This window comes from Aspergillus pseudodeflectus, assembly GCF_044049435.1.
Source record: "Aspergillus pseudodeflectus strain CBS 756.74 chromosome Unknown BJX68scaffold_29, whole genome shotgun sequence".
NCBI classification, from domain to species: domain Eukaryota; kingdom Fungi; phylum Ascomycota; class Eurotiomycetes; order Eurotiales; family Aspergillaceae; genus Aspergillus; species Aspergillus pseudodeflectus.
Genome location: NW_027263805.1, coordinates 227,054 through 239,665, shown reverse-complemented (window position 1 = coordinate 239,665; position 12,612 = coordinate 227,054). Strand labels below are relative to the sequence as shown.

General features: G+C 49.9%; 5 protein-coding genes across 5 annotated transcripts; 2 read left to right on the top strand and 3 right to left on the bottom strand.

The window, feature by feature from the left end:
* Positions 1 to 2,056: 2,056 nt before the first annotated feature.
* On the top strand, positions 2,057 to 6,582 carry BJX68DRAFT_268220 (putative wd40 protein; the record flags this gene model as incomplete). The annotated part of the gene is made up of 2 exons (XM_071046019.1): positions 2,057 to 4,633; positions 4,678 to 6,582. The coding sequence occupies 2 exons, from the start codon at positions 2,057 to 2,059 to the stop codon at positions 6,580 to 6,582; spliced, it is 4,482 nt and encodes a 1,493-aa protein (XP_070897678.1).
* A 374-nt stretch (positions 6,583 to 6,956) lies between these two features.
* BJX68DRAFT_240003 (uncharacterized protein) lies at positions 6,957 to 7,689 on the bottom strand. The gene is made up of 2 exons (XM_071040614.1): positions 7,423 to 7,689; positions 6,957 to 7,319 (listed from the first exon to the last, which is right to left on the bottom strand). The coding sequence occupies exons 1-2, from the start codon at positions 7,543 to 7,545 to the stop codon at positions 7,134 to 7,136; spliced, it is 309 nt and encodes a 102-aa protein (XP_070897677.1). The 5' UTR covers positions 7,546 to 7,689; the 3' UTR covers positions 6,957 to 7,133.
* Positions 7,690 to 8,861: 1,172 nt separating this feature from the next.
* Positions 8,862 to 9,718, top strand: BJX68DRAFT_268219 (galactose-binding domain-like protein; the record flags this gene model as incomplete). Its single annotated transcript, XM_071046018.1, has 2 exons — positions 8,862 to 9,639; positions 9,693 to 9,718. The coding sequence occupies 2 exons, from the start codon at positions 8,862 to 8,864 to the stop codon at positions 9,716 to 9,718; spliced, it is 804 nt and encodes a 267-aa protein (XP_070897676.1).
* Positions 9,719 to 10,162: 444 nt separating this feature from the next.
* Positions 10,163 to 10,801, bottom strand: BJX68DRAFT_268218 (uncharacterized protein; the record flags this gene model as incomplete). The annotated part of the gene is made up of 1 exon (XM_071046017.1): positions 10,163 to 10,801. One exon carries the CDS (start codon positions 10,799 to 10,801, stop codon positions 10,163 to 10,165), a length of 639 nt encoding a protein of 212 aa, XP_070897675.1.
* A 348-nt stretch (positions 10,802 to 11,149) lies between these two features.
* On the bottom strand, positions 11,150 to 12,603 carry BJX68DRAFT_240002 (alpha/beta fold hydrolase). Its single transcript, XM_071040613.1, has one exon. The coding sequence runs from the start codon at positions 12,556 to 12,558 to the stop codon at positions 11,401 to 11,403; it is 1,158 nt and encodes a 385-aa protein (XP_070897674.1). The 5' UTR covers positions 12,559 to 12,603; the 3' UTR covers positions 11,150 to 11,400.
* Positions 12,604 to 12,612: the final 9 nt, after the last annotated feature.

Genomic DNA, 12,612 nt, shown 5'->3' with positions numbered 1-12,612 from the left:
GCCAACCATAAAACGCAGAAGAAGGGCACGAAGCCCGGCGAACCAAACGGCACGGGGAGGGGGGCGGGGGGCGCGAGGTTGACGACAAGCCGCGCGATACGAGCGGCGCAACTCCAGGATCTCAGCCACAGTGGAAGATCCGGCGCGGAGTGCGCGCTGAAGCTCGATCACCACAGGTTCTGCGGCCAGCACCGGCTGCGAAGGTCAGCACCAGGAATAGCTTACAAGAAGCATAACTACGCTAGAAGTGTTACTCACGGCATTACATCCCAGTGCCCCACGGGACAACAAGATACACTAGTCACAGACCAGCCCGCCGCCCGCCGAGAGAGAGCAGAGCTCGGCATTGTAGTTACAGTGATGGCAAGCTGCGAGGAGGGGGGCGCTGGCGCGAGTACGCCAGGGGGTCGAGGGGGCCGAAGGGGAATCGGACATCTATTACGAAGTTTAGCAGCACGAACGGACCTCAGAAACGCAGCACGGCGAATAGTCGAAACAAGTATACGCGGCAAAACACCATGAAACCCGCACTAAGAGGGATACGACCGGCAAGGAACGCCAACAACATACAACATCGCCAACATGGCGGAAACGACGCCCACAGAGAACAAAACTAGGACAACAAGATACGCAGAAGACAAATAAACAAACAGGAAACACGAGAAATAGACAGTGAATCAAGAAACTTACAGTTCAAAACTTTCAAATTAAAGAGTCTAAGGAGAAGAGAAAGGAAGAACTACGGGCGCGGTCACAATATTTTGACAACACCCAAACCATCGCCTTTTAGAAATGCGCTCAAAACAAAACCACAATAACTCTACACCTCAATTACCCCTCCATCGCGAACCCCTACAGCAGCGCAGAAGCGGCAACTGCGGAACCTACAACGCAGAAACTAGAAACACTACCAAAAGCACAGCACCACGAGGGCCGCAGCGTAGAAATACCAAGACATGAAGCTATCCCTAACATCCACACCCTTGTCACCAGGAACAGGACCCCGTCGACAACTAACCGCAGTTCCAACCAACTACGATGAAGAGCAAGCGCACTATCAGAGAGACTACGATCACGAGGGCGCGATCTCTATAAGGGGGAAGATAGTATTAGACGCTATATATAGACATCGCCGCAATTACTCAGGTGTGGTGCCCGCACCACGCCGCAGTTATAAGCCCCAGGCCGCAACCACGGCCGAGGCTACGCACGTGACACACGAAGGTAACTTCGTGCGCCGCTGGCCTTCCTGCTGGAAGACCAGCGATTAGTTCAAGGATAATGGAGACTCACTGTTTGACCCTCTGATTCCGCTTCATACATATCTATCCCCGCAGCTGTTATATAGTGCGGTTCACAAAGTAGTTATTAAATACTTTAGGAATTTATCTTTTGAATTAAAAGAAAGAAGAAACTAAAATCTAAAGTAAAATTTAGGGAATTTATAATTATTTAAATTTTTTATATACTAGGGGTAAAGCCAAATTCCACGCGGTTAGCTAACTCCTGAGTGGCGGGACCCGCTTTCAATGTAGATGCCACCTACCCTCTCTTATTTAGTGCAGCTTCGCTGCTAGATTCGATGAATCAGACCTTTATATCCTTCAGGCGGTGGACCAAATATTACGTACGCGGTGAAGTTCGACACTATCTACTGAGCAACAGGATAGCCACGTGATATCCGTGAGTCTTGGGCCGACAATAGGGCCGATGGCTCCAGGCACCGGGGATTAAGAGTGGGGGTTCCACCTTCGCAATATCATGTCGTAGAAGAAAAGTGATACAGCCAAGCGCAAATCCAGCTTCCCCGTTTTACATACTCTCCTTAATCCTGGGTCCTACCGCCAAGGAGCCAGCTTGAAAAATGGGTGGATTTTAGTAGACTTGGAAATCGCCTCTCTCTTAAACCGTAAGAGTACAATTCACGTGACTTGGTCAGGCTGAATGCGGGCTGCCTGCCCCGCGTTCCTGCAAAACAATCAACAACAGAAGACTTCAGATCCGCGACGACGTTAGTCCGGCGACTTTAATGGTAGATGCACTGCCTTAATTTAGGATGTCGGACCCAAAAATCTACACCGTCGGCTGGATTTGCGCCATTACCGCTGAGTACGTTGCCGCTCAAGCCTTCCTCGATGAACAGCATGAAGGCCCGGAAGACTTACCTCCTCACAACAAAAACGACTATACCTTGGGAAAAATTGGAAAACATAACATTGTGATATCTGTCCTACCTATGGGAGAATACGGCACGTCTTCAGCGGCACGGGTCGCCGAGGATATGTTACACAGCTTCCCCAATGTTCGAATCGGCCTGATGGTCGGCATCGGTGGCGGAGCTCCAAGCCTAAAGCATGACGTTCGCCTTGGAGATATCGTGATAAGCATTCCTCTCAATGGCCGAAGTGGCGTTATTCAGTATGACTTTGGTAAAACGATACAAGGCCAAAGCTTCCAGCCCACCGGCTTCCTGGATCAGCCACCTACCATCCTTCGCGCCGCAGTGAATGGGCTACAGGCTCGATATGAGAGTGAAGGCCATCGACTCGAGGAGGCGGTCAACGAGACGCTTAAAAAGAGGCCAAGGCTACGAAAAAAATATAAGCGGCCAGAACCAGAGAGTGACCGGCTGTACCAAAGCCAAGTCGTCCATCCGAAAGGAAATGGATCAAGTTGCGCTGTAGTCTGCGGGAATGATTCGAATAGCCTAGTCTTGCGCGCTCCACGCTCGGCGGACGAAGACAATCCGACGATACACTATGGGTTGATCGCATCGGCCAATCAGCTCATGAAGGATGCTCTAATCCGCGATAGACTTGCCACGGAAATGGGCGTTTTGTGCTTTGAAATGGAAGCGGCTGGGATGATGAATCATTTCCCATGCCTTGTGATCCGTGGCATTTGCGACTATTCAGATTCCCACAAGAACGAAGAATGGCAAGGGTATGCAGCAATGGTCGCAGCAGCGTATGCTAAGGACCTTCTCTACCGAATATATCCTCAACAAGTGGAGAAAGAAGAGAGGATTTCAGAAATCCTCAAGCCAGCCATTAACCATGTGGCCAAGACCTTAGATCGTATCGACCATAATCTAGCTTTGGATAGGCTGCTTATTGCGAGTGGAGCTGAATATAACTCATACACGGATCAACATGAAGAAGAGTGTCTTCAAGGCACAAGGACCGAGCTCCTCCGGCAGATAATGGAATGGCCAACGTCGCCAAATCAAAAAAGCATCTTCTGGTTGAGTGGAATGGCTGGAACAGGAAAGTCCACAATATCTCGGACGGTAGCAAAGTCGCTGAGGAATACCAACCATCTTGGGGCGAGCTTTTTCTTCAAGAGGGGTGAAGGGGACCGAGGAAACGCTAAGAAGTTTTTCCCGACACTTATAAAGCAATTGGTACTAAAGATTCCTGAGTTAAGCTCTGGTGTGCAGAAGGCACTGCGGAACGACCCTGAAATTGCTTCAAAATCACTTCAGGAGCAGTTTGAAAAGCTACTCCTTCAACCGCTTCTTGATCTTGACCAACCTGGCCAACGGACTCAAACCGCTGTGATTGTGATCGACGCTTTGGATGAATGTGAACATGATCTAGATGTTCGAAATATAATCCGACTGCTACCTCTTCTACAGAAGGCAAACACGGTTCGCCTACGGGTATTCTTGACTAGCAGGCCAGAACTCCCGATTCGACTTGGCTTCTCAGAGATCACGGATCATGATCATCAGGATCTGGCGCTTCATGAGATCCCAGACAAAGTGACAGAACACGACATCCGTTTGTTCTTGAGGGACCAATTCACGAAGATCAGATCTGATAGACAGATTTCTGAAGACTGGCCCAGCGACAACGTTATCCAGGGTCTGGTTACGATGTCGGTCCCATTATTTATCTCTGCCGCTACCGTGTGTCGATACATCGGAAATTCAAGATGGGAACCCAAAAGACGCCTTGAAGAGCTGCTCCAGGATCAATCTCGATATGCAATGAAAATGGACAAGACGTATCTACCAATTCTCACGCGACTCCTCGATGATCAAGATAGTAATGAGTGGGAGGAGCAGCAGCTTTTGCAAGAGTTCCAGAAAATAGTTGGGATCATTATTCTTCTCGCCATTCCATTCTCGGTTAATGCACTCTCTCATTTTCTTGGTATTAAGCCAGACCTAATCTCCAATCGGTTGGATTTATTTCAGTCCGTGCTAAGTCTGCCTACTAACCGAGATCTGCCTGTGAGGATTCTACATTTGTCGTTCCGAGACTTTTTGGTCCAATCCAAGAGCAAATTTCGTGTGAACGAGCTAAATACGCATAAGGAAATTGCTCTTCACTGTCTCAAAACTATGCGAGGTCATCTGCAGAATAATATCTGTAACCTAGAAAGCCCTGGCACGCATTGGGTAGACATCGATCCTCAATCTCTCCGCCACTGTTTACCACCAGAACTCGAATACTCCTGTCGTTACTGGATATACCATCTCGAACATAGCGAAATCTTATCCTCTGAGATGGAACATATTCTAGTCTTCCTGCATGAGCATTTTCTGCACTGGGTGGAAGTAATGAGCCTTCTCGGCCTTGCATCGGAAGTTATCGGGATGCTTAATCTTCTCCAGATAATTATACAAGTAAGTTCCGGAAATAGTTATGTGATCCATACTAATACATGTAGGACGACCAACATTCCGCAATATCTGATTTCCTTCAAGATGCAAAGCGCTTTATTCTCAAGAATCGCCAGATAGCTGATAAGGCGCCTCTTCAGATTTATTGCGCAGGACTTATATTTGCCCCCCAAACGTCAATTATCCGCAGAGTGTTTAAAGCAGAGCTTCCTGCTTGGATCGGCCAGTTACCACGAGTTGAGGAAAGATGGAGGGCAGAATTAGAGGCACTTGAAGGTCATTTAGATTCAGTTATATCCGTGGCCTTCTCGCCTGATAACCATTTACTGGCGTCCGGCTCTAGTGATAACACTATCCGGCTATGGGACCCAGCTCTGGGCACGCTGCAACAAATACTCAAGGGCCATTCGGATTCAATCAGGACAGTGGCCTTCTCGCCTGACAGTCAGCTGCTGGCGTCCGGCTCTGGGGATAAAACAGTTCGGCTCTGGGACCTGGCCACAGGTACGTTACAGCAGACGCTTGAGGGCCATTTGGATTGGGTTAGGACAGTAGCCTTCTTGCCCAACGGACGGCTGCTGGCATCGGGCTCTGATGACAAGACTATCCGGCTTTGGGACCCAGCTCTGGGCACGCTGCAGCAAATACTCAAGGGCCATTCGGGTTCAATCAGGACGGTGGCCTTCTCGCCTGACAGTCAGCTACTGGCGTCCGGCTCTGGGGATAAAACAGTTCAGCTCTGGGACCTGGCCACAGGTACATTACAGCAGACGCTTAAGGGCCATTTAGATTCAGTCAACTCAGTGGCCTTCTCATCTAATAGCCAGTTGCTGGCGTCTGGCTCTGGGGATAAAACAATCCGGCTTTGGCAACCATCCACAGGTATGCTACAGCAGACGCTTGAGGGCTATTCGGATTGGATTAACTCGGTGGCCTTCTCCCCCAATGGCCGGCTACTGGCGTCTGCCTCTGACGATAATACTATACGGCTATGGGACCTGGCGAGGGGGATCACCCTACAGCAGACGCTTGAGAGCCATTCAGGTTCAGTGAGAACAGTAGCCTTCTCTCCTGATGGTCGGCTACTAGCGTCCGGCTCTGGGGACAAAACAGTCCGGCTCTGGGACCCGGCTATAGGCACTACCCTGCAGCAGACACTCGAGAACCATTCAGATTTAGTCAGGACAGTAGCCTTCTCACCTGACGGTCGGCTACTAGCGTCTAGCTCTGATGATAAGACTATCCGGCTATGGGACCCAGCCACAGGTATACTACAGCAGACGCTCAAGGGCCATTCAGGTCCAGTTAGAATGGTAGCATTCTCACCTAATGGCCAGCTACTGGCGTCTGGCTCTGATGATCAAACTGTACGGCTCTGGGATCTATCTATAGGCACACTACAGAAGACGCTTAATGGTCATTCATATTCAGTTAGCTCAGTAGCTTTCTCGCCTGACGGCTGGCTACTAGCATCTGGCTCTTATGATAATACAGTTCAGATCTGGGAATCAGCCACGGGTATGCTACAGCAGACACTTAAGGGCCATTTAGATTGGGTCAACTTAGTCGCCTTTTCACCTGATGGCCAGCTACTGGCGTCTAGCTCCGATGATAACACAATCCGGCTCTGGGACCCGGCCACGGGCATCCTGCAGCAGACGCTTAGTATCATCGGATCTGTTGATTATCTTGAATTTTCTCAGGATAGTTTGTGTCTTAAGACTAACTTAGGCCTTCTCGATGTTCAAGATGCTGGTGAAAATCATACTTCTAGATTTCCTTATAGGAGTCTAAGTATCTTCATCGAGCAAGCGCAGTGGATAAAGCTTAACGGCGAAAATATCCTATGGCTTCCTCCCGAGTTTCGGCCTAGCTGCTCCGCGATAAACGGCAATCTACTAGTCCTATGGCACGCATCAGGACGGGTGTCTTTCATAGCATTTCGTGTATAGCAGGTATCGATGATTTCCATTCGCAGGTATCAATGATTTTCATTCTTATTCCTTTCTCCATCTTTTAATCTCTTTGAAAGAAGGGCCTAGGCGAACAAGATACTTTATATTAGTAGCCTAGTTTCGCATATTCAACACCTTAAAAACTGCTGCGCATATGGCAAAGAATATGAACCTTTTTCTTCAACAAGAAATCAAGTCTCTACGGGCTGAAATTGAGCGAAAAAAAAAAAAAGAAGAAGAAGAAGAAGAAGGCAAGGATGTGTGGTTCTCTAGGGGTATCCGTACAGGAAGGTCGCGAGTGTGGTGAGCAGCTTAATTTGCAAAGCAGCGGGAGGCTCAGGAGCATACTTCTTAGATTTTGTTAACGGCATGGCAAGAATGTTTATTGCACGACATACTATTCCAACTCTGATCACTTGCGACAAAATAACCTGCCCTTCCAGGGATATTCCAGAATCTAACCTCCAACTTCTAGACTACCTACAATATGTTTCCTCGTATATACCATCTCACTCTCTCGCTAGCTTGAGCAGTTCTTATTTGATGCCTTAATCAAGAAGCACAATGTTTGATAGAAGCTCATCACGAATCATCTTGGAACTCCATGAACCATTCTGGGGGACCAGCGCGTTTGTCAAAGCCGTAGTAGGGCGAAACTTTCTGAGGGACGTCAACTTTGTGTTTCTCGACATTCTAATTTCGATAATAAATTTTTTCGGCTCGTCGGGAGTTAGCTACGAACCCACAAAACGTTAGCTTAGCAATTATTAAATCAATGAAAGTATGCCATCCAAACGCATCATTCCAAGGCAATCAAGGAAGTGTCAAGGGTCTTACCCCAGCTCCTTCCAACCAAAAATCAGTATCCTTATACAAAATTTGAGGATAGGCGGAGCCCGACAACTTTTCATCTGGGATTTTACTGATAAAATCCTCTAGAAATTTCTTGGCCTTCCCCATTGTGAGTGTGTAGGGCCACCTAGGTAGGTAGGTATTTGGGAGAGCAAAGACGATCTTGAAAAATCGTGGTGTAACGTGTTAAGCCACTCAATTCTAGACTTGCTTTAGATGTAGTAAATATCTGGACACAGAGAAGACTTCTCCTTGGTTTTATGATAAGCTAGGCATAAACAAAACTGCACCCCTTTGAGCCTTTGGCGGTAACTGAAACCTTATTCTCATCGCCAGAATCTTACTATCTTGTTGCCCCGCTCTTATGGACATATCACCAGCGTATCGCTGGGGCTGAGTGTGGGAATGAGGGTCATATGACAGCTGATCGACCCGTAGGGCAAAGACACGTCAAATCTCACGCAGAGGAGCCAAAGAAATACAGTATTGGCCATTTACCGGCTTAAGAAGAGCAGCCTATTCTTATGACACATCATCGGCGCATCGTCGGGGCTGAATGCGGGGAATGAGGGTCAAATTATAGCCAATCGACCCGTAGGGCAAAGACACATCAAATTCCATGCAGTGAAGCAGAACTATTAGCCATGCATATCTGCCCGAAGAGAACAGCCTTCCAAGAGCTGGAACCGGAATCGGACTGCGACTTTATGAGGTCCGATAGAATTCTTAAATTGAAGAACCTGATTTGCATAATTTTGCTAAGTTTGTTCTTCCTTGGCGTAGCTGAAAGCCTGGATTTCCGGCAGTCATCCGCGTATGATAAGACCTGTTATGCTCGGTGCTTTCTACGGTCATCTACTAGAGAAGCCAGAGCTATACCTGGATGAGATGGCCCAATTCTTCCATGATGATTTTGACGTCCTTATGTCCACATACACAATTAGTCGAGCCCTCCGATCACAAGGTTGGACGAAGAAAGTAGGTCACCAAATAACACAAGAGAGAAACACAGGTCTACAAGATAATTATTTATATGAACCATCAGAGTTCTGGTTGTATCACTTAGTCGTTATAGATGAATCTGGATGTGATCAACGGGCAGGCTTTACGCGAATGGGTTACTCTCCTCAACTATGCGGTCCAGCAGTAGAACGTTGCTGCCCGGCATCCCAAGGGCCTGGCTTGTATAATTCCCTGGGAAGGCTTCGCTGACACCTATCGTGATGCTGCTCCTCACGGAGGCATCTTATCCAATGGATTCTTTGAGTACTGGTGGACTCGACAAGTCGCATCCAATCAGTATGGTCTGCCCGGCAGAGCAAGTCGCAATTGGGGTGTATTTCTGTTACACTTGCGTGGTAATGTCCAGGGATTCGTCCATGCTGGCTCGGAGCTGAACTATATCCGGTTTATCGTTGGCCACCATGATCTTCACTTTTATTATTCCGAGGAGGTTGAATTGCATCGAGGCTTCCTGGATGCCTTCTGCAAGGGCGATGATAGAGTCGGTTGGTCACGAAAAGGGAGAGGTCCCGCCAGTCGACTTACTGCTCCGCAAGGGAAACAAGGGTTTCAATGATCCGAGTTCAGAAGCGACATTCCCTCGACGGTTCGAAAACGAGTGGCTGATTGCACGAACCAAATACACGGATTACTATCTCCACCGAGACTACAGTCTCGCGACCACCCATCCAGATGTCTCGAAACACACAAAGCTCACGTACAATGCCCCGGGTAAGGGCCAAAGCACCGACATGTCACCTTTACAAAACAACAATTCCTCGGCCGAGACCGAAATGACCGGCCACATTATTGCGCACCTGAATGTTTCCATGAGTCCCCTGCACGCGTCCACCCCCACAGATCTCGACCTGTTTCTGACCCTGCGCCACTTTGACAAACATGACGAGGAAATCTTCTACACCGGGACGATTGGAGACCCTGCCCCCGTTACAAAGGGCTGGCTGCGCGTTAGCCTTCGCAAGACGAACGAGTCCGGCTTCCACCACAAATCATGGCTTCCACAACGGGAGTACTGTTCGTTGGATGTCCAGCCTGTCATTCCCAATGATGTTTACGCTGTTGACGTGGAAGTGTGGCCGACGAATGTTGTGGTTGAAGAGGGCGGCAGGCTGGCGATTGAAATCAGCTCCGGTGACACCAATGGATTAGGCTGTTTCGTCACGATAATAAGACTGACAGGTAGGCCGACCCCCTCCATATCAGATCCAATTGAACATGCTAATCCCTAGTAGGCCAGAAGCTACGTTCTTGGGACTGAATCACCTTCACTTTGGCCCGAGATATTTGAATTATGTCACTTTTCCAATCATTCCCGCCAAAGAAGACTAATTCAGGGGTCTAGAGGGTAGAATATCAGGAAAATAAGGAGAATTAGCTAGTAGGCTATGCATTAGCTCCAGGTTTGTTTATATAATATCATAATATAAGTTTATATTCACATGTCTACGTAGGCGAAATAATCAGCGGATTTTTATTATCTTCAAAGGGGTTTACTACGAAGTCTGCGTGGATGCCTTGTGAGTACCATCTCGCAAATACACCTTCCCAGAAAATGGACCAGATGTTTCAAGCATTGTAGATGTGGTTGACACTATAGAGGCCCATCTAATCCAACCGCAATCGTATCTTACTATAACATCACTCCTCGGGTGAAGAGAAACGACGTGGAAAAAAGGGTAACCAGACCAAGACACAGAGATCCTTATAGCCCAACGACCCTAACTTCCCTAACCAACCTTTCCAGCTCATCCCTCTGCTCCTGCGCCTCGTCAACCATCCTCGCAAGCACACCCCGAATCTCCGCCTCCACCTCCTCCCGCACCTCCCTCTCTCTCGAATAAACGCTGATCCCCGGCGGATTGAACATCGACTTCTCGGCATACGCAATCAGCCACTCCGTCCCTGGCCCGCCGCCGAACCCGAGTATCTCCCACCGCGTCTTGACCAGCTTCATCCACCCGCTCCCTCTCCATTCCATGGGGATCGTCGGCCCGTTCTCTGCGGCTGCGGCGCCGACGCGTCGATCGGTTCCAGAGACAGTCTTGATATCGGCAGAAGGGTCTATCGCCGTCCGGTAACTCAGGTGGCTGGTGTACACGGCCTGGGTGTCCAAATCCGATGTGGTGCTGTTGGCGTTGCCGTCGTCATCGTCGAGGGAGAACGTAATCGAGACGCCGTACTTGTCGATCCAGAACGGGCTCGATGAGAGTCGGACGTACCATGTTCCGGAAAGCGATCTGCTCGTGGTTTCTCCGGATTCGCTTTGGGGGGATGGTGTTTGGGAGCTGTGGTGCCGGCGAAATTGGGTTGGCGGGGAAATGGTGGGCTTCAAGTTCGACATCTTTTCCGGTTTACCAATACCATGTATGTGTGGAGAGGAGAAAAGGGCAGTAACCTTGCTAGAGCGAGGATTTTTGTGCAAAAAGAAGTTCAATCGAGTGGATTGCGTTGGGGGAAGGCGTCGTCTGGTCAATGAATCACCCCAGGAATGAACTAACTGCATTGGCAGTGATAACTAATGGAGACTTCCTCTGTTTGATAGTAGCCCTCTTGAACGTAATCGTCGAATTATCCCTAGAGTGGGAGTTGGGTGGGCAAACAAGCTGGCCGGCCCAAACCGTATTGGGAATTTGGCCGCCCCTGCAGGTGCAGGCTCATCTCGGGAACTTCCTGCATCTGTATCATGACCGCGACAAGTCCGAATTCGACACCTCGTGTTACCCGTGATGAGTATTACTTATGAAGCCCTCCTTGATCCAGTTGGTGTACATGTAAATATGACTGGACGGTCGGTCGTCTGCTTCCAAGCCTCGTTATTGCACGGTCCTTGGCCCTGTCTCACTAGTATACCCAACCACTACGAAGTAGTCGCGCGTAGACAACGGGGATATGAGTGTCAAGTTCCGGTGATTCTACTCGTACAATAGGAGGAGATGCTATCTACTTCCGAACGCCCTGCAGAAGCTCGCCCACCATCTCGTCAACAATCTCCTCACACCAAATACTATAATGGCTCTTCCCGGGAAACTCCCTGTACACAGCCCTCGGTAGCCTCTCAGCCATATACCTCCCCATGCGCGGTGGCGTATTCGTATCAAGCTCCCCATACCACAATCGAATCCCTTCAAAGCCAACATCCTCCAGCCGAAACCCCCACGGCTGCGTCATCAATCGCACCTCCTCGGCATGCGCCGCCGAGCCGTGCTTGTAGACCTGCCTAAGCACCCTGAGCGCCGAGTTCATCGCGTCTTCACTCAGAAGGACGCGGCGATCCTCCGCCGAGAAGCTCGAATTGAGCGATTCCTTCCACAGCCTCTCTAGCCGCCCGGGATCATCGGCATCTTGCACTGCGGCAACGTAGCTCGCGTCAATTGCGGCGGCCATTTCCCGCGGATATTCGCGCCACGCGCTCAGGACCTCACTGACCAGCGCACTCTGCCCCTGGAATCCAGCCTCGACGGGCCCGATGCCCGCGCAGATCCCGACCCCCTTGACCATCTCCTTGGAGAATGCCCTCGCGCACGCAAGCGCATACCCCGTGCCTCCACTAACTCCCAGGATCGCAAACTGCTCTATCCCCAAATGCCGAATCAAGGCTTGGATATCAGCGGGATATCCGAGAACAGAGCGACCGGGAGAAAAAGTGGACTCGCCGATCCCCGGTCTCTCCGGCGCGATCCAGCGGAGATTCAGCCGGTGTGCGAGGCGGGTTTCGAACCCGGAGAGCGTCGCGCCTGAGTCGGGGGTTCCGTGGATGTACAGGACTGGGAACCCCGTGCGGGGCCCGTAGGTGTGGTATTCGAGTGTGCGGCCGGAGGGGAGGCGGAGGATGTTGCTTTTGGGATTGGGATTGGAAGATTTGCTGTCAGAGGTGGTCTTGCCGAGTGTGTTGGTCTTCGCCGTGGTTGATATGCTGAATGAAGAAGCAGCCGGAGTCCGCCGCCGGTGTTGTCGGGGCGGATTGGACCATGTCTGTATCTGTCTCACGATCCTGCAGGTTGTGGTGGTGGTGAGTCTGGGTGGACGGACCGCACGCGCTGTTGAGCGACGGATAAAACACGATATCGGCAACATAATAGCAGACACGAAAATTTGCATGTCATACTTTATGGGAACTGCAAAAGAGCTGTTCTCTCGTTCTCCTGACGACTG